At 48.3% G+C, this 23,902-nt stretch overlaps 1 protein-coding gene across 2 annotated transcripts; it reads left to right on the forward strand.

Moving 5' to 3' along the window:
- The first annotated feature begins 1,418 nt into the window (after nucleotides 1–1,418).
- On the forward strand, nucleotides 1,419–23,694 carry Chaf1b (chromatin assembly factor 1 subunit B). Of its 2 annotated transcripts, none has more exons than XM_045150744.1 (14): nucleotides 1,419–1,484; nucleotides 2,062–2,239; nucleotides 3,039–3,171; nucleotides 6,079–6,196; nucleotides 8,540–8,643; nucleotides 10,928–11,024; nucleotides 11,677–11,761; nucleotides 13,993–14,086; nucleotides 14,941–15,010; nucleotides 15,861–15,952; nucleotides 17,070–17,232; nucleotides 18,206–18,643; nucleotides 22,808–22,902; nucleotides 23,327–23,694. In XM_045150744.1, exons 2-14 carry the CDS (start codon nucleotides 2,114–2,116, stop codon nucleotides 23,416–23,418), a joined length of 1,707 nt encoding a protein of 568 aa, XP_045006679.1. In that variant the 5' UTR covers nucleotides 1,419–1,484; nucleotides 2,062–2,113; the 3' UTR covers nucleotides 23,419–23,694. The 2 variants fall into 2 exon arrangements, with proteins under 2 accessions (XP_045006679.1, XP_045006680.1); XM_045150745.1 differs by lacking the exon at nucleotides 1,419–1,484 and adding an exon at nucleotides 1,527–1,547.
- Nucleotides 23,695–23,902: the final 208 nt, after the last annotated feature.

The following is a 23,902-nucleotide window of genomic DNA, read 5'->3' on the forward strand; positions in this document are numbered from 1 at the left end:
TGACTATTTGAAACCCTGTCTCACCAAAGTAAGCAAACTCATAATGGGACATTTTAGGCATGACTTAAGATATGCTTTTACACTCACTTGGGTATATCTTATGAGTCACAAGTTATTTTTAAAATTTTTTTTTTTTTGAGGTAGGGTCTTGCCCTAGCCAAAACTGACCTGGAATTCACTATGTAGTCTTGGTGGCCTTAAACTCACAGTGATCCTCCTACCTCTGCCTTTTGAATGCGGCGTCTAAAGGCGTGTACCACCACGCCTGGTTTCCTTAAAGGTTTGAGACTTGTAAAAAATCAGTTTTATTTTACTTCATTTATTAGAGACAGACAGAGATTGGGATGTCAGAGCCTCTAGTCACTGAAAAGGAACTCCAGACACATGTGCTACTGTGTGCTTCTGGTTACCTGGGTACTGGGGAATCAAACCTGGGTCCTGGGGCTTGGCTAAGCCATCTCTTCAGCCGAGTTCATTTTTTTTTCCTCCCAAGATGGTCTCACTTCACCTCTGGCTGATCTGGGACTCGCTCTAGAGCCTTCCTACCTCTGCCTCCCAAGTGCTGGGATTAAAGGCATGTGCCACCATGCCCAGCTTTTTAAATCAGTTTAAAAAAAATTATTAGAGAGAGAGAGAAAGAGCACGTGACTGAGCCAGACAGTATGGGCCCACCAGGGCCTCCTGCTGCTTCAAATGAACTCTAGATCTGCCTCCTGAGATGAAAGGCGTGCATCACCACGTCTGGATCATTTTTTTCTTGGGATTGAATATGACCTTGTGCTTAATAGGCTTAGTGCTCTACCACTGCGCTACAAGATCCACCCTTTCGTTTGTTTGTTTTTGTTTTTTCGAGGTGGGGTCTCACTCTGGCCCAGGCTGACCTGGAATTCACTATGTAGTCTCAGGGTGGCCTCAAAATCACGGTGATCCTCCTACCACTGCCTCCAGAGAGGGCTGGGATTAAAGGCGTGCGCCACCATGACTGGCTCCAGCCTTTAAAAAAAAATTTTTTTTTGTTCTTTTATGAGAGAGTATGGAGCAGGGCCTCCTACAGCTTCAAACGAACTCCAGACGCATGCGTCACCGTGTGCATCTGGCTTACGTGGGTAATGGGGACTGGAACGCGGGTCCTTAGACTTCGCAGGCAAGCGCTTTAACCACTAAGCCATCTCTGTCAAGCCCCCGTCGGGCGGCCTGAGTCCGCTTCGCTCACCTCCGAGTATGCAGCGCGGGCTCCTGGCATATCTAGATGCTGACAATGAACCGGGAAGGGTCGGCAGGAATCCAGAGGGCCTCGGAAGGCCATACAGACAGAGACTGCGACCTCCGCGCGGGCGGGGCTGTCCGGGGCTCCGGGAGGGGGCGGGGCGTCACCCGACCACGCCCCCGGGAGGCGGGGCTTGCTGCGCGCGGGAAGCGGCGCGCGCGCGGCGGCGGCGGCGGGCGGGACGTGTCTGCGCTGTGGACTCACCGCGTCCCCACCGGTACGGCTCTCGGGGGTGCTGGCTCCGGATCCCGCGCGTTTCCGGGCGGGACCCAGGCAAGAGGTGCTCCCCGAGGGCGAGCGGGGTGCTGGGGCCCGGGTCGCTCCGGAGGGTACCGGCCCCCACCCGGGCCCCAGCCCCAGGCCCCGCTACAGGTTCCTCCTGAGAAGGGCTCTTTTTATCTTTTTTTTTTTTCCTTCCGGCCAGGCAACCGCACGCCTATCTCCTTTGGGTCTCCTTCTCGTGAGACCTCCCTTTTCCGGGGAAGGGGGTGCCCCTTCCCGGGGCGACCCTCTCCTCCGGTGCCCGCCTCTTGCTGGAGCCCCTCCCTCCATGGAGGCCGAGCAGGTCCTCTTCCCGGGCTCTCTGGGCGAACCTCCCCTCCAGCTGTTGGAATTCTCTTTTCTTTTCGGGAACCAGGGCTTGGGGAAGTCGCTGGTTTCGGTGGCTTGCGGGCACTGGCATCAGATGCTGAGGGGCAGGGTGGGCGCCGAGCATGGCCCCTGGCACCTGGTGAGCAGGCGCTCAGTCGGCGCCTGTTGTCGTGGGATTTCATTCGTGCTGGCGTTTCGCGCAGGCTTCCCTCGTCTCTGGGTGGACCCGTTCCTGCGCCTGCCGGCTTCGGGAGGATGAAAGTCATCACGTGTGAAATCGCCTGGCACAACAAGGAGCCGGTGTACAGCCTGGACTTCCAGCCCGCCACGTCCGGGAAGATCCACAGACTGGCCTCCGCGGGGGTGGACACGACTGTCAGGGTGAGTGGGCAAGAAATGGGAAGATACAGGGACTATGGCTTTCTTTCATTTTTTAAAAAAAATATTTTATTATTTATTTGCAAACAGAGAAAAACAGAATGGGTGCACCAGGGCCTCTTGCTGCTGTTAACAATCTCCAGACACTTTTTGCACATCTGGCTTTATGTGGGTTTGGGGGAATTGAACCCAGGCCTTCAGGCTTTGCAGGCAAGCACCCTTAACCACTGAGCAATCTCTCTAGCCCCCCTCCCCCCTTTTTTGTGGTAGGGTCTCACTCTAGCCCAGGCCGACCCAGAATTCATTATGTAGTCTCAGGGTGGCCTCAAACTCAGGCAAATCTTCCTACCAAGTTCTGGGTTTAAAGGTGTGCCCCATCACGCCCGGCTTATTAAAAGAATAAAAAAAAAGTATTGAGCTCAGTTCCTACTATGAAGTGAAAATTTGCTGTAAGAAAATGTGGGAGGCAGGGCAGCAGATGATAGGACTAGTGATTGACATTTTAGTTAAGAGATCTTTCCTTCACTTTTAACAAAATACTTATTTGAGAGAGAATGAAAATGAGCACACCAGGGCCTCTTGCTTCTACAAACAAACTCCAGATACATGTGCCAGTTTGTGCATCTGACTGATGTGGGTACTGGAGAAGTGAGCCCTGGGCCAGCGGGCTTTGCAAGCAAGCACTTTTAACTGCTGAGCCATCTCCCTATCTCCTTCCTAAATTTTCTCCTGAAAAGAGAGAACACTGAAGGTAGCAGATGTCTACTGTATGTGTTTCTAGTGAATGTTGTGCTATCGACAGATCTGGAAGGTAGAAAAAGGACCCGATGGAAAAGCCATTGTGGAGTTTTTGTCCAATCTTACCCGACACACCAAAGCTGTCAATGTTGTGCGTTTTTCTCCAGCTGGGGACATTTTAGCATCAGGAGGAGATGGTAAGTATGTTGTCTTCTGCGTCCTTCTGAAACATAATACCTACATATCTCATGTCTAACGGTGACATTTAAACTGGGGTGGGGCACGCCTGCTGCAATCCCAGCACTTGGGAAGCTGAAGCAGGAGGAATAAGAGTTCACGGTGGGGCTGGAGGAATGGCTTAGTGGTTAAGGTGTTTGCGTTTGCCTGTGAAGCCTAAGGACCCTGGTTCAATTTCCCAAGACCCACGTAAGCCAGATACACAAAGTGATGCATGCATCTGGAGTTTGTTTGCAGTAACTAGAGGCCCTGGTGTGCCCATTCTCTCTATCTGCCTCTTCCTCTTTCTCTGTCTCAATAATAAAAAATAAATAAAGAGTTCATGGTGGCTTATATCTTTAATCCCAGCACTCGGGAGACAGAGGTAGGAGGATTGCTGTGAGTTCCAGGCCACCCTGAGACTACATACTGAATTCCAGGTCAGCCTGAGCCAGTGTGAGACCTTACCTCAAGAATCCAAAAAACAGACTGAGTATGGTGGCACACACCTTTAATCCCAGGAGAAGCATTGTGAAGAGGCCACCCTCACACTACATAGTGAATTCCAGGTCAGCTTGGGCTAGAGCGAGACCCTACCTTAAAAGAAAAAGAATGGTGGCTGGGTGTGGTGGCCCATGCCTTTAATCCCAACACTCGGGAGGCAGAGGTAGAAGGATCACCGTGAGTTCGAGGCCATCCTGAGACTAAAGAGTAAATTCCAGGTTGGCCTGGGCTGGAGTGAGACCCTACCTCGAAAACCAAAAAAAAAAAAGAATGGGCTGGAGAAATGTCTTAGCAGTTAAGGCACTTGTCTGGACCCAGGCTTGGTTCCCCGATACCCACATAAGCCAGATGCACAAGGGACACGTGTGTCTGGAGTTCATTTGCAATGGTTGGAGGCTCTGGCAGGCCCATTGTCTCCCTCTCTTATTTGCCTCTTTTTCTCTTTTAAACAAAAAAAAAATTTTTTTGAAAGTGAGATTTGAACTGGTACATTTATAATTTCAGATGTCCTTGACTGTCTCTGTCACTCAGAATGTTTAATACAATAATGTTTTGGGTGTGCTTCTGAGTTAGAAGGTGGAGGACAGCATCTTAAACTTAGAAGATGTGTGAAACAGCTCCTTTTTCACTCGCTTCCCTGGGCTGGTCTGGAGTTGGCAGGAAAGGTGCTTAGCACTGTGTCACATCCCCAGGGCAATGGTGCTTGGGCCTGCCTGTGGCGATCGGAGTCCATTCTGTGTCTCTGTAATTAACCAGATGGCTTTGGGAATGTTTTTGATGAATGGACTTGTAGTTTGTTTTTTTTTTTTTTTTGGTTGGAATGGGCTGGTAAGTATTCTCTTTCTGAGCATCAGTGAGATAGAACAGTGCAGAAAAAGTCGTTATTCCATCCATTAAATTAGTATAGAGCTGGCCGTCATGGCACACTTCTTTAATCCTAGCACTCGGGAGGCAGCCTCCCAGATTCTGGGATTAAAGGCATGCCCCACCATACCCAGCCTGACTCCAGATAATTCTGAGTGGGATAGTAGGTCTCTATCCTGCTCATTCCTGGACATTCTATAAGGGAAGGTGAGTCAGGTAGTAGGTTATACAGTGATCATATACTCAGAATGTAAAAAGTTGTCAGACCTTGCCCGCGTGGGGGTTAGGTTTCTGATACAGCTGTAATGATATAATAGGTTACACTGATGTGGCGCTCCCTAGGTACCAGGCACCACTTAGCTTATTTTTTTAAAAATATTTTGTTTATTTGTGTGTTTATTTATTTGCAAGCTGAGAGAGAAGAGAGGCAGACAGAGAATGGGTGAACCAGGCCTTCACATGCTGCAAGCAAACTCCAGATGCCTGTGCCACAGTGTGCGTCTGGTTTTATGTGGTTGCAGAGGAATTTAGCCCAGGTCATTAGGCTTTGCAGACAAGTGTCTTAACCATCGAACCATCTTTCTAGCTCCTAAATTGTTTGTTTGTTTGTTTGTTTGTTTGTTTGGTCTTTTGAGGTAGGGTCTCAGTGTAGCTCAGGCTGATCTGGAATTCACTGTGGAGTCTCAGGGTGGCCTCAAACTCAAGGCGATCCTCCTACCTCTGCCTCTGAGTGCTGGGATTAAAGGTGTGTGCCATCACTCCCGGCTGTTTGTTTTTGATGGTGTGTGGAAGCCAGAGCACAATCTTAGGGGTCATGCTCAGGAACTCCTACCACTTCCTGTTTTAAAATTTTATTTATTTTCGTATGTGTGTGTGCGGTGCGTGTGCATGCACATTAAGACCTCTTGTTGCTGCGAACAAATGACATACATTTATGCTATTTTTTGCATCTAGCTTACATGGGTTGCTTGGGATTTGAACCCAGAATGGTAGGTTTGGCAAACAAGTACTTTAACAGCTGAATCATCTTTCCCTTCCCACCTCCTTTTTGAGACAGTGTCTTTCATTGGCCTGGAGTTCACTAGTTGTGTTAGACTTAACTAGCCAGTGAGTCCCAGGGCTTCTTCTGTCTCCACCTCAGTGCTAGGATTATGAGCGTGCACCATCATGTCTGTGTTCTTACATGAGTATTGAGAATCAAAAAAGGCAAACACTTTACAACTGAGCTCTCTCCAGATTCTTTTAAAAAAAAAATTATGTTTATTTATTTAGAGAGAGAGAATGGGTACACCAGGGGCTCTAGCCTCTGGAAACGAACTCCAGATGCAAGTGCCCCCTTGTGCATCTGGCTTTCGTAGGTCCTGGGGAATTGAATCTGGGTCCTTTGGCTTTGCAACTGCTAAGCCATCTGTCCAGTGCCTGGATTCTTGAACAGTATAAATATTCTTTAATACCCTAACACCACAGAAATGAAGGGACACACAGAACCTGGCTCACATGTAGTCTGCCTCCCTCCGCAGACGCCGTCATTCTGCTGTGGAAGGTGAATGACAGCAAGGAGCCGGAGCAGCTTACGTTCCAGGACGAAGACGAGGCTCAGCTGAATAAAGAGAACTGGACTGTGGTAAAAACCCTGAGGTAACCTGGGAGGAATTAAGCCTCATCATCTGAATGCTGTAATGGGACATTGTCTTTCCATCTTTGTACCTCACTTCAAAGTTTTTCCTGAGTTACATACTTGTAGGACAATGAGGATGAACAGCATGGGTAAAATGGATTTGTTTTATTTTTTTTTAATTTAACTAATTTATTTGTTTATTTACTTGCGTGCGTGTGTGTGTGTGTGTGTGTGTGTGCATGTGTGCATATGGGTGCACCGCGGTCTCTTGCTGCTGCAAACGTATGCCAAATGCTTGCACCTTTTTTTATTTTTATTTTGCATCTCGCTTTACATGGGTACTGGGAAATTGAGCCTAGATTAACAGGCTTTCCAAGCGAATGCCTTTAACCACTGAGCATCTCCTCAGTCCCTTTTTTGATAAGTGTATGTCCATAGGCCAGAGGTAGACATTCAATGTTTTCTTTAATTGCTCTTTACCTTATCTATTTATTTATTCAAAGTAGAGTCTCACTGTAGTTCAGACTGACCTGGAAATCACTCTGTAGTCCCAGGCTGGCCTTGAGCTCATAGAGATCGTCCTACCTCCGCCTCCTGAGTTCTGGGATTAAAGGTGTGTTCCACCACGCCCAGCTACTTGACTTTATTTCTAAAAGTGAGAGAAGGGAGAGAGGGAGAGAGAAGGCATGCCAAAGCCTTTTGTCATTGCAGATGGACTCCAGAGACACATGTGCCGCTTTTGTGCATCTGGCTTTATGTGTTGACTGAGGCATCAAACCCTGACCAGCAGGCTTTGCGAGCAGGTGCCTTTAATTGCTGAACCATCTCCCCAGCTTCCCTCCCCCCCCCACCCCCCTGAGGCAGGGTCTCACTCTGGCTCAGGCTGACCTGGACTTCACTATGTAGTCTCAGGGTGGCCTCAAACTCACAGTGATCCTCCTTCCTTTGCCTCCTGAGCGCTGGGATTAAAGGCATGCGCCACCACGCCTGGCTTCTTTCATCTTTCTTTTTTTTTAAAACACCTTATTTTTCCAGATGTGTCTCACTGAATTTAGAGCTCATGAATCAGCTAGACAACCTCCCCTCCAACCCTCAGCAGTGAGATTACAGGCTTATATTGTGCATCTGTCTTACATGGGTACTGGGGAATCGAATCCAGGTCCTTTGGCTTTGCACACAAACACCTTAATGACTAAGCCATCTCTCCAGCCTACACCGGCCATTTTTATGTCAGTACCTGGGACCCCAACTCAGCTCCTCATGCTCATAAAGCAATACTGTACACTAATCCATCTCCCCAGCCCACAGTTTTCTTATTTCTTTTTTTAAAATTTATTTTATTTATTTGAGAGAGAGGGAGAGAAATAGGAAGGCAGAGAGAAAGACAGAGAATGGGTGCGCCAGGGCCTCCAGCCACTGCAAATGAACTCCAGATGTGTGCGCCCCCTTGTGCATCTGCCTTATGTGGGTTCTGGGGAATCAAACCTGGCTCCTTTGGCTTTGCAGGCAAGCACCTTAACCACTAAGCCATCTCTCCAGCCTTGATTTTCTTTCTTATTTCTGTTATAAAATTTCCCTTAGAGAAAAATGAAAATTTTTTGTTTGTTTCTCAAAGTAGGGTCTCACTGTAGCCCAGGCTGACCTGAAATTCAGTCTGTAGTCTCAGGCTGACCTCTAACTCACAGAAATCCTCCTATCTCAGTCTCCCGAGTGCTAGAATTAAAGGTGTGTTCTACTACACCCAGCCTGAAAATGAATTAACAGTTGTTGATTATAGAAAAGGATATTATAGCAACAATCAAAACTTTTAGAATCCCATTCTAATGTACAATTCCAGAGTTTCCCTTTAACTCTGATACCTTTTCTCTGTTTTTAAATTTTATTTCTTTATTTATTTGCAAGTATAGAGAGAGTGAGAAAGTGGGTGTGCCAGGGCCTCTTGCAGCTGCAAACAAACTTCAGATGAATGTGCCACTTTGTGTATCTGTTTTTACTTGGGTACTGGGGAATTGAACCTGGATTCTTAGGCTTTGTAGGCAAGTGCCTTAACCACTAAGCCATCTCTCCACCACCCCCCTTTTTTTAAATAATGCATTTCTTTTTTAAAAAAATATTATTTATTTATTTATTTGAGAGAGAGAAAGAGGCATGGAGAGAGAAAGAAAGAGAAAGAGAGAATGGGTGTGTCATGGCATCCAGCCACTGCACACGAACTCCAGACTCATGTGCCACCTTGTACATTTGGCTTTTGTGGGTCTTGGGGAATCGAACCAAGATCTTTTAGCTTTGCAAGCAAGTGTCTTAACTTCTAAGCCATATCTCCAACCCACTAATGCATTTCTTTCTGTCCTTTTTGGTTCTAGGGGCCACTTAGAAGATGTCTATGACATTTGCTGGGCAGCTGATGGGAATTTAATGGCCTCTGCTTCTGTGGATAACACAGCTATCATATGGGATGTCAGTAAAGGTATGCTGTCTTTGTTATGAGGCACAAGGAGAATTGTAAATATCAAGAAAAGCCTAACTTACCGTATCTTTAAGAGGAACAGAAACAAATTCTTTACTGAGCTAAAAAAGGTGGCCGGACCACTAGGAGAGAGAATCTTAAATGCCATACATGGATCCAATTTAGCTTTTCAGCCCCAGTCAGAGTGTGGAAGGCTTGGCAGGGGTATTGTGAGCTACTGATGCCTACAACTGGCAAATTCTACATATTGTAGAAGTGACGGGGCTCAGGACTTGGGAAGATTAACAAGTCATTAGTCATTAGTGTGGTACTGGGGCCAGTTGATGGGAAAGGTAGGCTCAGGTTTTCCTGTTAGGAAATCAAGAAAAAAACAAAGAGCTGGGTGTGGTGACTCATACCTTAAATCCTAGCACTTGGGAGGCAGAAGTAGGAGGATTGCTGTGAATTTGAGGCCACCTTGAGACTACATAGTGAATTCCAGGTCAGCCTGTGCTAGAGTGAGACCCTACCTTGAAAAACCAAAAAAAGAAAAAAGGAAAAGAAGAGAAAAGACGAAGATAGTCTGTAGTTGGGGAGAGATGGGATGGGCGTCATGTCAGAGGCTGTAGTGGCCTAAGGCTAGCATGAATGCCGAAGCCATCAGTAGCTCATTCCTAATTGCTTCTATCACCCTCCACCCGTTACTCACACTTGTCTTTCTAAGGATTCACAAAGTGGAGTTCACAGTCATCGTTGCCTGTGCATTGCATCAATTTGGTTTCTGTCTCCAAACATCTCCATTCTTTTTAACTCTGCCACCAGCCAAGCTGCCTGCCATCCTCTGCCTGACAGACTGGCATAATGAAGGGCCAGCGCCGTTGTCTCCTTATCTATTCCAAAACTGCCTATTGTCCCACGTAACTTCACGCGTGTGGGGCCAGTCCATCCAGCGTCCCCTTAAAGCGGCTGCGTGACCTTGACCAATGCTAGTGTGCCCAGCACTAGTGCAGGTGCTGGAAACCACTGGCGTGGAAGGGATGCATTATAGTGGGGGTGTTAGACGTGCAAGGTGATTCAGAGCCAGGTTGGGATAGCTCCCAGGATGGGGCTGTGTCTGGGAGAGCTGTTTAGAATATGTACAGTTAGAATGGACCTGCAAGCCATGGGGAGCAAGCTGTGCCCTAAATTATTTTGGACAGCAGCATTGTAACTGGGACTGGCAAGAACTGAAGCCCTGTGTTGGCAGTTGCTTGTCATATCCATGTTATTCCGCCCAAGGGGATGGAATAAACAGGACCAGATCAGAAAGACGAGGGCGTGGCCACATCGTTGCGGACCCTAGAAAGGATTTTAGGTTTATCCTTGGTGTGTTGGGATGCTACTGGAACAGTGGAGTTGTGGCACGGTTTTGTTGATGGTTTAAACAATGCCCCTGGGTGGCACGTGGCATGTAGACCAGGAGAACCCAGAGGCAGCAGAGCCTGTGGGTGGTACAGAAGTGACTCGGAGGGGAGGGATGATGGCAGGGTATCGTGATAGAACAGTGAGGATGGTTTGCTTGGGAGACTGTTTGAAAAAACAGTCGACATGACTGGCTAGTAGAGTGACTGTAGTGCCAAGCTTTCTGGCACTGATGTCATTTCCTGCGATTAGGGATGCTGACGTTAGGAGCATTTTTCACAGAGGCTGAAATCAAGGCCACGTCCCTGATTTCTGCTGTGCAGCTCTTCAGTCAATTTCAGCCCCAACCAGGAGCCCACACTCAGCCACACTTCATCTCTGAACGACCGCACTCCTCCACAGAGCTCGTTTTCCAGAACACCCAAGTCCCCAGGAGCCTCTGTTCCTTGTCCATCAGCCCCATGTCACTGGTTACTTTCCCTGCTTCCTTCCCCCAGCAGTGTCCCGTTTCTTCCATGGAACGCTTAGCCAAAGCCTGGCCTGGGATCGGTGACAAAACACATCTTTCAAGGTCCCAGCCCCAGGGCCGCTGACGGCTGCCCAGGTTGTAGCCCCCCTTGATGACCAGATGCCAACCTCTCTTTCTTCCCCTACTAGCTACTTGAGATGCACACAGCCTTCTTAAACACTCTTAATCCCAACTGCCTTAATCCCGGTGCATTTCCTGGCCAGGTGTTTCCAGTGGGGAGGGAGGGATGCCCTCAGGTAGAACAGAGAGCGCAGTGCTGCTTCTGCGGAATGGGGGGATGAAATGAAGGACTAGTATTTTGGTGACAGGCATTTCTTCCCAGTAGGTTTTGGTAATGCTTTTGGGTATGTCTATTTCATTATGTTTTCTTTGTAGGACAAAAGATTTCAATTTTTAATGAACACAAAAGTTACGTACAAGGAGTAACCTGGGATCCTTTGGGTCAGTATATTGCTACTTTGAGTTGTGACAGGTATGTTAATATTTTTGACAAATTGTTTTGTATTACTTGAAATATTTTGTAGATATTTTTTATCAAATATTCTGCCTTGCTTCTTTTCATGCTCTTTTTGGGTGTTTGTTTGATTTATTCCTTTCGATAGGAGATGTGATATTATTTTTTTCTGGAGATACACACACACACACACACACACACATATGTAATATTTTTATGGGGGGTGTTGAGGTAGGGTCTTGCTCTGGCCCAGGCTGACCTGGATTCACTATGGAATCTCAGGGTGGCCTTGAACTCACAGTGATCCTCTTACCTCTGGCTCCCGAGTGCTGGGATCAAAAGCATGTGCCACCACACCCAACTAGATATATTTTTAAACACCATTTGTTATTCATTTTTGACATTTTCATATATGTATATAATGTATTTTGATTATATTCACCCCCCATCCTCTCTGGTCCATATCCTGTTCCTGTTAAACCCCTCCCTTTTTCCACCTAACTCCCCCTCCTGTTTTCATGATTTCAAAAAAAAATTATTTGAGGTAGTTTGGTGGCTTACATCTGTAATGCTAGAGGCAGAGGAAGAAAGATCTTGAGTAATGGATCGTTTCTGTGGGTAGCACTGCGTGTATCAGAATACGAAAAGCAAACTTCTCTTCTTTCTTCAGGGTGCTGCGGGTGTACAGCACACAGAAGAAACGTGTGGCTTTTAATGTTTCAAAGATGCTGTCTGGAGTGGGGGCCGAAGGAGAGGTATAGGATATTTTTTAAAATATACTTGTTTGTTAGCAATTAAAGAGAGAACGAATGGTCACACCAGAGCCTCTGGCCTCTGCAAACAAACTCCTGATGCATGCATCACTTCCTGCACTTGGCTTTATGTGGGAACTTGGGACTCAACCTGGGCCATTTGGGCTTCATAAGCAAACACCTTATGTGCTGAGCCATCTCTTCAGCCCAGGTATAAAATGTTTTGACATTCCCTTCCACAGCACTGTGAGATTTGGGAGGTCATGAGTTCCTGCTGTACCCTTGCAGCTGACCCACTAGCACTTATCCAACACATGAGTCACCACCATAAAGCTTCCGCTTGGACTGCCAAGACCCAGTTGCGATCTGTATGAAAATAGGACATCCAGGGCAGGGGAGAGTTGATCGTGGACAGTGGCTTCCTACCTTGACTTCCCTGTTCCATACCTTGAGAAGTACTGACAGTGTGCGTGCCTAAGCACCACCCCCATGTTGTGACTCACGGGGCTTGAGGTAGGCAGGGCCTCCATGACCCTCTCGTTGACCGTGCCAAGGGCTGATCAGCTGATCACTACGGATCAGGGAGATCCCACCCCACGCTGGGCAACAGAAAGCACGGACCCCGAGGCAGCCGGTAGTGCACTACGTAGGCAGGCCAGGGAAGAGCTCCAGTAGACAGCAGAGACCAGCTGCGGGCCTGCGACTTAGGAATCGGAAGGATCTGAAACAGCTGACAAACAAGGCTCCTGTCCCAGAGGATCAAAACTAGCCAGGCTCTTAGGTGAAGGGGATTGAGCCAGTGGCTGGGACAGCAAGGGGACTGGCTGCGAACCTAGCCAGCCCTCGGCACTGACACCCGCAGTGAGGTAGGCAGCAGGGGCTGTGACCCAGCTGGCGCCAGGCGCTCATACCTGTAAAGGAAGGACAGTCACGCTGCCTCTCATCCTCGAGAGTTGAGTGTTAAATGTCTGTAGTGTCAGGCTGTGGCGGCAAAGGCTGCCCCACGGAGGTGTTCAAGAAGTAATGCCGCAAGAAGCAGAGGGCTGCTGCCTGTCCTGCTTTCCCCTCAGTCTCACCTGGCGCCTTCTCATGGCTGGTGGGGCGCCGTATGCTGTGTGTGCAGCCGGGCAGGGGGCCGGGGCCTCGCTCGCAGGCAGGCAGGGCAACCCGGAGCTCCACGCTCAGCACTCTTTACCTTTTAAAACAGGATCTCACTCGTTGGCTCAGGCCTTGAACTCAGAATCTTTTACCTTAGCCTCCTGTGTTGCTGAAATTTACAGGACTAATATGTATTCTTTTTTTTAAAGGAAATTTAATTTTTTTATTTTTATTTATTTATTTATTTGAGAGTGACAGACACAGAAAGAAAGACAGGTAGAGGGAGAGAGAGAGAATGGGCGCGCCAGGGCTTCCAGCCTCTGCAAACGAACTCCAGACGCATGCGCCCCCTTGTGCATCTGGCTAACGTGGGACCTGGGGAACCGAGCCTCGAACCGGGGTCCTTAGGCTTCACAGGCAAGCGCTTAACCGCTAAGCCATCTTTCCAGCCCTAATATGTATTCTTAATGAGTCTTTTTAAAAATTTTATTTACTTATTTATAAGAGACAAAGACAGATAGTGAGTGAGAGTGGGCGCGCCAGGGTCTCGAGCCACTGCAGACGAACTCCGGACGCATGTGCCACCATGTGCATCTGGCTTACGTGGGACCTGGAGAATCGAACCTGGGTCCTTAGGCGTCACAGGCCTGCTCCTTAACCGCTAAGCCATCTCTCCAGCCTCTTTTTACTGAGTCTTAATATTAAATTTGTTTATCTGAGAGAGAAAGGAAGATAGAATGGGCACACCAGGGCCTCTACCCACTGCTAATGAACTCTAGTTGCATATGCCACCTTGTGCATCTGGCTTTACGTGGGTATGGGGGGATCCAACTTGGGTCACTAGGCTTTGCAGGCAAGCGTTCCTTAACCACTGAACCATCTCTTCAGCCCCTGAGTCTTTGTTTTAAAATAATAACGTCACCCCCACACACACATACATGCATGTATAGACAAATGTATACACATACAGCCTACGTAACAGAAATGGGTGATTGGTTTTCATGAGGGGTCAGTTTTGCAGGCTTGCGTGATTGTGTCGTCTGTGGTGTGTTTCGGTTTCACTTATTATTGTGCCAATAACAAGCCGTGGTGGTGAGTGTCATGTTTTGGAAAGACTTAAGCTTCCTATGCCACAGGCCAGAAGTTACCGGATGTTCCATGACGACAGCATGAAGTCATTCTTTCGTAGACTCAGCTTTACCCCCGATGGCTCCTTGCTCCTCACGCCAGGTGTGTCTGACGGTGCTCACTTTAAGAGTGGGCGCATCTTTGTTGACATTTGCGAGGTTTTGCAGCTCAGGGGGCTCTGATCAGAGCAGCGGTCCCAGCTTGTCTGCGCAGTGGAATCTCCAGCCACACTTCAGAAGCTGACTTACCTGTATCCCTGGAGGTGGTGGTGTAATGGGGGGTGGGGGGAGGGTCACATGGCTTTTTGTTACTTTAAAAGGATTCCCTAATGAATGGGAAGTCAAGAGCCTAGAGCGGTAGTGCTGGGATTAAAGGCAAGTGCCACCGTGCCCAGCGTGACCTTGAACTTTCTGTACTCCAACCTGAGCCTCTGGAGTGCTACCCAAGTGTTCCGTAGTTCCCAGAGTGCGCCAGAAAGCAGTGCTGGTCTAGCTGTTCCCCAGAGCACTGGCAGGTTCTACAGAAGGCTGCAGCTCAAGCCAGGTCTCCTGACAGCCTCAGGCCCGGCTTGGGCAGATGGGAAAGGCCAGAGCCTCAGCCTTGGCGTGATGACCAAGGTTGGAATGCCGTGAACAGGGAGTAGGAGATCCTAGACTGAGCCCAGAGCGCTGGATCTAGTCACAGGAAGCTGCACGGTGACGGCGGTCTTCTTACCCCTGACTGCCGAGGGCTCTCTGGCCCTGAGGTGGAGATGGCAGGAAGGTAGAACCCCAGCAAGAAGTGAGAGGAGCGAGGGAATGTTTCTGTTTGTCCTCTGTCACAGAAACACTGCCCAGGCCATACTGTTTGAGGAAACAACTACTTTGCAAATCAAAATTGAAGGCTTTTGAACTTCTGTTAGGAAATGCTTTAATGTAACGTTGACTCTTTTCGTCTCTCCCTGCCTCTGCGCCCAGCCGGATGTGTGGAATCTGGTGAAAACGTAACAAACACAACTTACGTTTTCTCCCGGAAAAACCTTAAAAGGTATGCATTTGAAGGAATATTTGAAGGTTTGTCCTGTTTTTGCTTTGCTGAACAAAAGTGCCTGGTTTGGAGTTTTGTTTTGACACATGCATACATATTTGATCCTATTTCCCCAAATTACCTTACGTCCTTCCCCATCCACTGAAACCCTTCTTTTCTCGAATTAATCTCCTTCCTACTTTCCTCTCTCTTTTTTTTTATTTTTATTCTTTTCAAGGTAGGGTCTCACTCTAGCCCAGGCTGACCTGGAATTCACTCTGCAGTCTCAGGGTGGCCTCGAACTCATGGCAGTCCTCCTACCTCTCCTCCTGAGTGCTGGGATGAAAAGGATGTGCTACTACGCCGGGCTCATGCTTTTTTGTTTTCCTTTTTTGACCCACTGAGTTGGATTAGGGCCACTTGCATGAGCGTGGGTGGGAGGTGGTTCACTGGAGTACAGGGAAAGCACCAGTGGCTACGCCATGAAGAACATGATTCCCCCTCTCCCAGCCACGATTAGCTGCCATCAGCTACTCTGGGAAGTGCAGGATCTTTGAGCCCTTGTGTCCATGATGGAATGTTGATAGGTTCAATGTTGGGCAAGAAACCACAGCTGCTGTGCTAGAGAGATGACTTAGCAGTTAAGGCATTTGCCTGCAAGCCAAAGGACCCAAGTTCAATTCCCCAGGACCCACGTAAGCCAGATGCACAAAGGTGGCACATGTATCTGGACTTTGTCTGCAGTGGGCCTGGTGTGCCTATTTTCTCTTTCTCTCTGCCTCTCAAATAGAAAGAAAGGAAAAGAAGCCGTGGCTGCTGTGAGTTCATGAATTGTATCCAGAGCAGTGCTTATTTCTACCACCTCTTACAGGCCTGTTGCCCACCTTCCGTGTCCTGGGAAAGCGACACTGGCTGTGCGCTGCTGCCCTGTCTACTTTGAGTTGAAGCCAGTGGTGGAATCAGGTACCATCAGAACCATGGGGCAGAGGGTGTTTGCTTTCTGAGGTGGGTCTCCAGACAGGGTCGGGATTTGGAGTCTGTCTCTTAGGAATGGCATGTAGGTTTGACTGAAATTATTTTCTTTTTTTTTTCCTCCTCATTGACACGTAGAAAAATTTTTTTTGTGTGTGTGGGTGCGCATATATATGGATGCTTGAGCACGTGTGTGTGTGTGGAGGCTCAATGGCATGCATCAAAATTTCATTAGGGGTCCTTCACGATGTAGCTTTCAAACGCCGTCTTCCAGGAGTGGAACAGTAGTGCAGCTGCTCCAGGGTCACCTGCCCTCCTCTAGAGCTCAGTGCCAGGAAACGGGGTCCTCCTGGAATGTTGCTAGCCTTCTGCTTTGATGACAGGGGGAAAGACCTGGAATGTAAAGCAAGATGCTTATCCATGACCTTCAAGCCCCAGCAATGATAGATACCATCAATAGAGTCCCACAGGAACAGCCACTGGCAACCCAAACTCCGCGCCACGTTAGCAAGGGTTAACGGGTTGACTGCGGCGTGTGGAGTGAGGCATTTGATCCATGGGCTGATCACTTAGCTCTGGGGGAAAGTCTAGGCCAGTGGCTCCTTTGACAATTTTTTTACAGCAGGAATATTTAGAAGCCTTGTCCCCAGTCACTAGGTTGTGCGTGGTGTGTGTGCGTGTCTGTGTGCTTGCTCCCCAGTGTGTGTGTGTGTGTGTGTGTGTGTGTGCGCGTGTATGTATGCGTGCTCCGCAGTGTGTGCGTGTGTGTGTCGGCTCCGTCTGTCACTTCACCTCACTATTAACATGATGCCTGTCACCAAGCCTGAAGCTCACCGACTCGGGTAGGGCAGCCATCCTACTTGCGCCGGGTTCTGTTTGTCTCTGAAGCGGTGCGATCACGGGCACATGCTGCTCTGCCCGGCGTGCTTGCGTGGGTTCTGGGGATGTGAACTCAACTGCTTTCGCTTGCGTGTCAGGCACTTTGCTGAGTAAGCCGTTTCCCCAGTTTTGGTAAAGATAGTCATTCGAGTCCCTCAGCCCCAGGAAGGGGATCAGTTGCTTCCTTAGAGAAGTCCGTCCCTTCACTCCATGCGTCGTCCTCCTGCAGACAAGGCGTCGCACGAACCCAGCGTGGAGCTCGTGAGCTTGCCCTACCGCCTGGTGTTCGCAGTGGCCTCCGAGGACTCGGTCCTGCTCTACGACACCCAGCAGTCTTTCCCGTTCGGCTACGTGTCTAACGTCCACTACCACACGCTGAGCGACCTCGCCTGGTGAGTTTCCGGCGGTGAGAGAAGACAGAAGACAGCAGAGGGGCAGTGTGTTTCGGTTGGCTGGGTAGAACTCTGGCTTAGGAAGCATGTCTTTGCCAATCTCGCCAATTTCTGTGAAGAAATTTTCATTGAAAGTTAAAGGGGGCTGGCTGTGATGGCACACACCTTTAATTCTTTTTATTTTTAACTATTTTATTTATTTATTTAAGAGAAGGAAAGAGGGAGAGAGAGAAAGAGAGAGAACAGGTGCACCAGGGCCTCCAGCCACTGCAAACACACTCCAGATGCATGCACCCCCTTGTGCATCTGGCTTACGTGGGTCCTGGGGAATCGAACCTGGGTCCTTTGGCTTTGCAGGCAAGCACCTTAACCACTAAGCCATCTCTCCAGCCCCCACACCTTTAATTCTTGTAGTCAGCTAGAGTGTGTGCTTTCTAGTGTAACAACGGTGACTTTTAGTGCCATTCAGGTTGTCCTGTGACATCAATCGCACTTCAATAAACTGAGGGGAAGCCCTGGTTGTTTGAGGCCATCGGGAGGAAGTTTTCATCTTCTGAGGCCCGTCCAGGCTCCACTGCTTGTTTGGACATGCCTGCGTTGTAGCCAAGGCTAGCCAGCCACCCACCACCCGCTGTCTCTTCACTTTACATAACTTTGTTCCTTTAAATGTCTGTCTTTATCTTGGGAAAAGATCACCTCAGCTTTATTCAAGAGAAGCTGACACGAGTAGGCCCAGGCTGGCGTGGTTAGGAGGCTGAGGCAGGCTTGGGAGGGAAATGCCTGTCTGAGGAGCTGGTGCAGCTCTTGTCTGGCTGTGCTGTCCCGTGAGGTTCCTTCAAACAGCTTGTGGTTTGCCGCCATCTTCCTTCCCGGACCCAGTCATGAGAGTAAAGCATGTGGACTCCGATAAAGCCGCTAACGTGTTTTGTTTTGTTTTGTTTTGTTTCCCTTTTTTTTTGCTTTGTGAACAAAGGTCCAGCGATGGGGCTTTCCTGGCCATTTCTTCCACGGATGGCTACTGCTCATTTGTGACGTTTGAGAAAGATGAACTTGGCACACCTTTGAGAGAGAAGCCAGTTTTGAGCATAAGAACTCCTGATACAGGAAAGAAAACCAAGAGTCAGACACACCAGGGTTCTTCACCAGGGTCCAGATCGGTGGAAGGGACCCCCACCAACAGAACCCAAGACGCCAGCAGTCCCTGTACATCCCCCTCCCCAACCACACCATCCCCTGCGCCCGCCCCAGCAGTTGTCAAGGACACTCCCGCGGGCACTCCGGCTGTCAAAGGCTCCCTGCCAGGCCCTTCAGAGGAGAAACCCCTGCTGCCCCGTAGTCAGAACACGAAAGTCCCCCAACCCCGGAGAGTCACTCTGAACACGTTGCAAGCCTGGAGCAAGGTAACCCCCCGGTAAGGACATCTGACAAAACAAGAAAGCGTCATAAAACGAACCCTGGCCTGTTACAGGTGAAGACACTGGCTACTCCTGAAGGTGTTGGCTTCCTTATGGCCTCTCCTGGCTGCTCCACTTCCTACCTGTGTCGCACAGCCAGGCTCCTCCCCGTGCCCACAGGCCATGACAGGTTGCAGCCTGGTGTCCAGGACTGTGGTCGCCTGGGTCTCATGCGCCTTACAGTCTCCAGCCTGGCCTGACTGGTGTGCCCAGAGCATCCTCTACCCTTTGTGGCCTCTGAGCCCAACCTGCCTCAGGGAAGGACACCACCTCCTGGTGACACTAGTCTTTTTTTCCTTTCTTTTTTAAAACTACTTTTTAAATATTTTATTTATATTCTTTATTAGAGAGAATGGGCACGCCAGGGGCTCTAGCCACTGCAAACAAATTCCAAATGCATGCACCATCATGTGCATCTGGCTTACGTGGGATCTGGCGAATCGAACCTGGGTCCTCCGGCTACGCCGGCAAGCACCTTAACTGCAAAGCCATCCCTCCAGCCCAACACTAGTTTTTCTGAATGACCTAGTTGAGTGGCCACAAATGTCTTTGTGGACCTTTGGCCCCATTGCCTGTCAGCACCCATCATATTCTGTACTAGAAATTGTGTGAGCCTCAGTTTCCTCTTAGGTTATGAACCCCGTGAGCTCAGCCGTTGCTCAAGATGACGTTTCCTGGTATGTAGGAACTCGGTCACTGCTGGTCAGCTCTCCATCACTGACCAAGTGCCTTAGACAATCAGCTTCACAGGAGGAAAGTTTTCCTTTGCCTCACCGTTTCAGGGGCTCCAGTCCATGGTCACTTGGTCCTGGTGCTCTGGGTGTGTGCTGACGCAGCACGTAGCCTCACCTCCTAGGGGCCAGGAAGGATAGGGAGGAGAGAGCTACTGTCCCACCCCTTCAGGGCATGTCCCTGGCAGCCTTGCCTCCCACCAGACCCCACCTCCTAGTGGGCTCTCAACAGCATTCTAGTCTGGGCACCAAGCCTCTAGCAGGTTGAACCTTCTGAGGATACTTCTCCAAACTATAGCAGGTTCCTTTTATTAAATTTAAGTTTTAATTTTATATATTTTTAAAAACTATCTTATTTATGAGTAGAGAGAGCAAGGGAGGGGAAAGTGGACATGCCAGGGCCTGTAGCCATGGCAAAGAAAAACTCCAGCTATATAAGCCACTTTGTGCATCTGGCTTTACATGAATACTGGGGAGTTGAACCCAGGTTAGCAGGCTTTGCAAGCAAGCACCTTGAGCTGCTGAGCCACCTCCCCAGCCCCTAATTTTGTATTGTTTTTCTTTTTAATATATTTTATTTATTTGAGAGAGAGAGAAAAAAAATAGGCATGCTAGGACCTCTAGCCACTGCAAACAAACTCCAGATGCATGTGCCCCCTTAATGCATCTGGTTTACGTGGGTCCTTTGGCTTTTCAGGCAAGTGCCTTAATCACTAAGCCATCTCTGCAGCCCTTATTGGTTTTGGTTGACACATAATTAATTATGCATCTGTACAGGGTACAATACATTGTGTATTGGTGAAATGGAGGCATTTAGTGTTTCATGACCTTAAGCTTCTTTTTGGTGGTTTTTTTTCTTTTTTTTTTAATTTTTATTAGCATTTTCCATGATTATTAAAAAAAATTCCATGTTTTTTCTTTTTCTGAGGTAGAGTTTCACTCTGGCCCAGGCTGACCTGGAACTCACTATGTAATCTCAGGGTAGCCTTGAACTCACGGTGATCCTCCTACCTCTGCCTCCCGAGTGCTGGCATTGAAGGCATGTGCCGCCACCACACCCGGCTCGCTTTTTTTTTTTTTTTTTTTTTTTTTTTTTTTTGAGGAAGGGTCTCACTTTAACAAACCAGGCTGTCTTAGAATTCACTCTGTAGCTCAGACTGGCTTTGAACTCATGGTGGTCCTCCTACCTCATTTTACCAAGACCTGGGATTATTTATCATTTCTTTGTAGATTGATTCTCTTTGTTCCTTCCCCTTTCCATACCTCTCTTACTATTTTTTGTTGTTTTTGTTGTTGTTGTTTTGTTTTTTGAGGTAGGGTCTCACTCTAGCTCAGGCTGACCTGGAATTCACTATGCATTAGTCTCAGGCTGGCCTCGAACACACAGCAATCCTCCTACCACTGTCTCCCAAGTGCTGGGATTAAAGGTGTGCACCACCACACCTGGCTTTATGCCTGTTTTTACTTCACTGGTCCTCCAGGCCCAGCCACATTGTCACAAGTTAGAGGAAGCCGTCTTTGGTAGCTGGGTGGCACTCTGGTGTTTAAGGAGTGTCTTCCTGAGCTGCCTGGTCATAACGTTAGAAATAGGACAGCCTCATGTGATCTCTCGGGGTGCTGCAGTTGTGAATCCCTGGCCACAACGGTCTGCTGACAGGCACGTGTTGGCTTTTCCCATTGCAAATGGAGCTGCTGCCCACAACCCTAATACCGGGCTGTTTTCCCTCCTGCATATCGACCCAGACTGCACTGCCTTCTCTGTTAACCCCTCTTCCTCCTCACTGTACAGATGGACTGGGTGGGTCAGGGAATGTGAGACAGGGGCCGAGCTGAGGAGTTACAGTGGGATACCCAGCACCCTGCTGTCGCTTGTGTTTACCTGACTTCATTGCTGAATTCATAATGTGATTCAGGTGTGTTGTTTGGCCCTTTTACAATCGCTAGTTCAAGCTGGGAGTGGTGGTGCATGCCTTTAATCCCAGCACTCAGGAGGTTGAGACAGGATTGCTGTGCGTTTGAGGCCAGCCAAGGCTAGAGTGAGACCCTACCTCAAAAAAAGGAAAAGAGGGTTGGAGATATCTCAGTGGTTAAATCACTTGCCTGCAAATTCTTAAGGACTGGAGTTCAGTTACCCAGTACTCACATAAAGCCAGCTACACAAGGTGGTGTAAGGATGCGCCTTTAACCACTAAGATACCTCCCCAGCCGGAATAGCAGCGCCTTTTTGATAATTTTTTTGCATGTATATATATGTGTGCGTGGTATGTGTCTATGCCTTGTTTGTATGTGTGTGGGTGCACATCTGTGCCCTGGATGTGGAGACCAAAAATCAGTGGAGGGCCTTCTAGTGCTTTTTACCTTATTTCGTGAGATTAAGTCTCTTGCTGAAGCCAGAGCTCACCAATTAGGCTAGACCAGCAAGCTCTGGGGATTTCTGTCTGCCTTCCAAGCTCTGTGATCACAAGCATACACCACCACCGTGCCCAGGTTTATCACACGAGTGCTGGGGATCTGGACTCAGGTCCCCATGCTTGTGTGGTCACCCTTTACCCATTGAGCCATCTCCTCAGCCTGTGACCGTGCATTTTTTATTTCTTTTAGGTGAGGGAAGGTGTTTAAAGTTAATCTTTGGTATTAAATGACTGTTCTTGATTTCTTCTAATTTACCAAGTTCTTTACAGTTACAATTAAAAAAAAAAATCAAGTTGAAAAGTAAGGCTCTGGATTTTGAAAAAATAAATATGTGTATTTGGGGAACTTTTCATAGGGCTGATGGCAAGGTATTCACTAGATGATTGTTATCAGAAAGGTGGTAGGTTTCAGTTAAGTATTAAAAATGTGATGTCTGAGCTGGATGTGGTGGCGCACGCCTTTAATTCCAGCACTCAGGAGGCAGAGGTAGGAGTATCACTGTTTGAGGCTACCCTGAGACTACATAGTGAATTCCAGATCAGCCTGGGCTAGAGTGAGACCCTACATGGGGGGGGGGGACCATAAATAAATAAAAAGGTGATGTCTGGGGCTAGAGAGATGGTTCAGTGGTTAAAGGTGCTTGCTTGCAAAGCCTTATGGCCCAGGTTCAATTACCTTGTACCCATGTAAAGCCAGATGCACAAAATGGTACATGTATTTGGCATTCATTTGCAAGTGAATGGGCAAAGGTCCTAGCATGCCCATATTCTCTCAAATAAATAAAAGATTTAAAAAACGTGATAGCTAACTTCAACACAGGAATGGATCCTCACCGACTGAGCATGTTAATGCCTGGCATGATCCGCTGGAAAGTTTAAGTATTTCTTTCCTTTGGTGGTTTTGAAACTTAGTATCTTCCATAAACTATTCCTTTGGTACTAATGAGTGCTCTACTCCTCCCCTCTTTTTTTAATCAAGGAGAATAAACTTGACACCTTTGAAGACAGATACTCCACCAGCCTCTGTCCCAAGCAATGTAACTTCTAACTCTTCCACAGAAGAAGTTCAGTCAGGTAGGTGAAACAGACATTTTTCAGGTAGAATATCTTCTCTTTTATCCTTTTGGCAAAGCAGTTCTGAGAAAGCATCTTGTTAGAGCAATCTTTAGACGCACCACAAAGAAATCCCTGTGCACTCAGTGGTGGATTCTGGAAGAATGGGCTTCTCCTGCTGAGGACTGTTGATGTTTTGGGGCAGACAGTTTGTAGTATAGGGTGTTTGATTGCACCCCCCTCCAATGCCTGCTTTAACCTGTGACATTCTCAAATGTCACCAAACATTGCCCTCTGCCCCTTGACAGAGCCACGCCGAGCTGAGACCCAGCGGTACGGAGCATTCCCTCAGAGTAGTGCAGAGTCATTGTGGGCAGCTCCGTCCCTCACCTTGGCTCTATATTCAAGTCACTTTCTTGCTAATGTTCCACTATTAATGTTTCAGAGATGTCTGGAGACACTCAGAGGAACTCCCCAGAGCGGAAACGGCCCAGGCTTGAGGAAAACAAAGGAGACACCCCAAGCCCAGACCCTTGATGGGAACTTGGAGTTTGCCTGAGGCCTGTTGGGGCTGGGCCCTATGCTTGCAGGGAGCGAGGGAGGCCCACAGTGCTGAGGCGGGTGACATCAAAGGACCAGACGCTCAGAGACGTGTACTGACATTCATCAGGAAATGTACATGCTCTTGTTCAGTGCCCATTGTAACACTGGTGAGGGTATTGTAACAGGCTGTCGTCTTTTTGATGACTTTCTGAAACTGGAGCAGCTCAACGTTACCCATGTGAAAATCAGTAAAGCCTTCTCTTGAAACACTCTGAAAGTACAGATACTTTGTAGATGCACTGCCTTTTAATACCTGAATTAGAGGGAGAAGAAAGTAATTTGAGGGCTGAGGAAATGGCTTAGTGGTTAAAGGTACCTGCTTGCAAAACCCACTGGCCCAGCGTTCGATTCCTCCAGAACCTGTGTGAAGCCGTGTGGAGAGTTGGTTTGCAGTGGCAAGAGGCCTTAGTGCGTCCAT

The sequence above is a fragment of the Jaculus jaculus genome, chromosome 5 (assembly GCF_020740685.1).
Source record: "Jaculus jaculus isolate mJacJac1 chromosome 5, mJacJac1.mat.Y.cur, whole genome shotgun sequence".
Lineage (NCBI taxonomy): Eukaryota > Metazoa > Chordata > Mammalia > Rodentia > Dipodidae > Jaculus > Jaculus jaculus.

Coding starts and splice junctions, on each gene's coding strand:
- Chaf1b (XM_045150744.1), top strand. CDS start 2,114: ATGAAAGTCATCACGTGTGAAATCGCCTGGCACAACAAGGAGCCGGTG. Junction 11,025..11,676: donor GCTACTTTGAGTTGTGACAG/GTATGTTAATAT, acceptor TTCTTTCTTCAG/GGTGCTGCGGGTGTACAGCA. Junction 17,233..18,205: donor ACGCTGAGCGACCTCGCCTG/GTGAGTTTCCGG, acceptor TTGTGAACAAAG/GTCCAGCGATGGGGCTTTCC.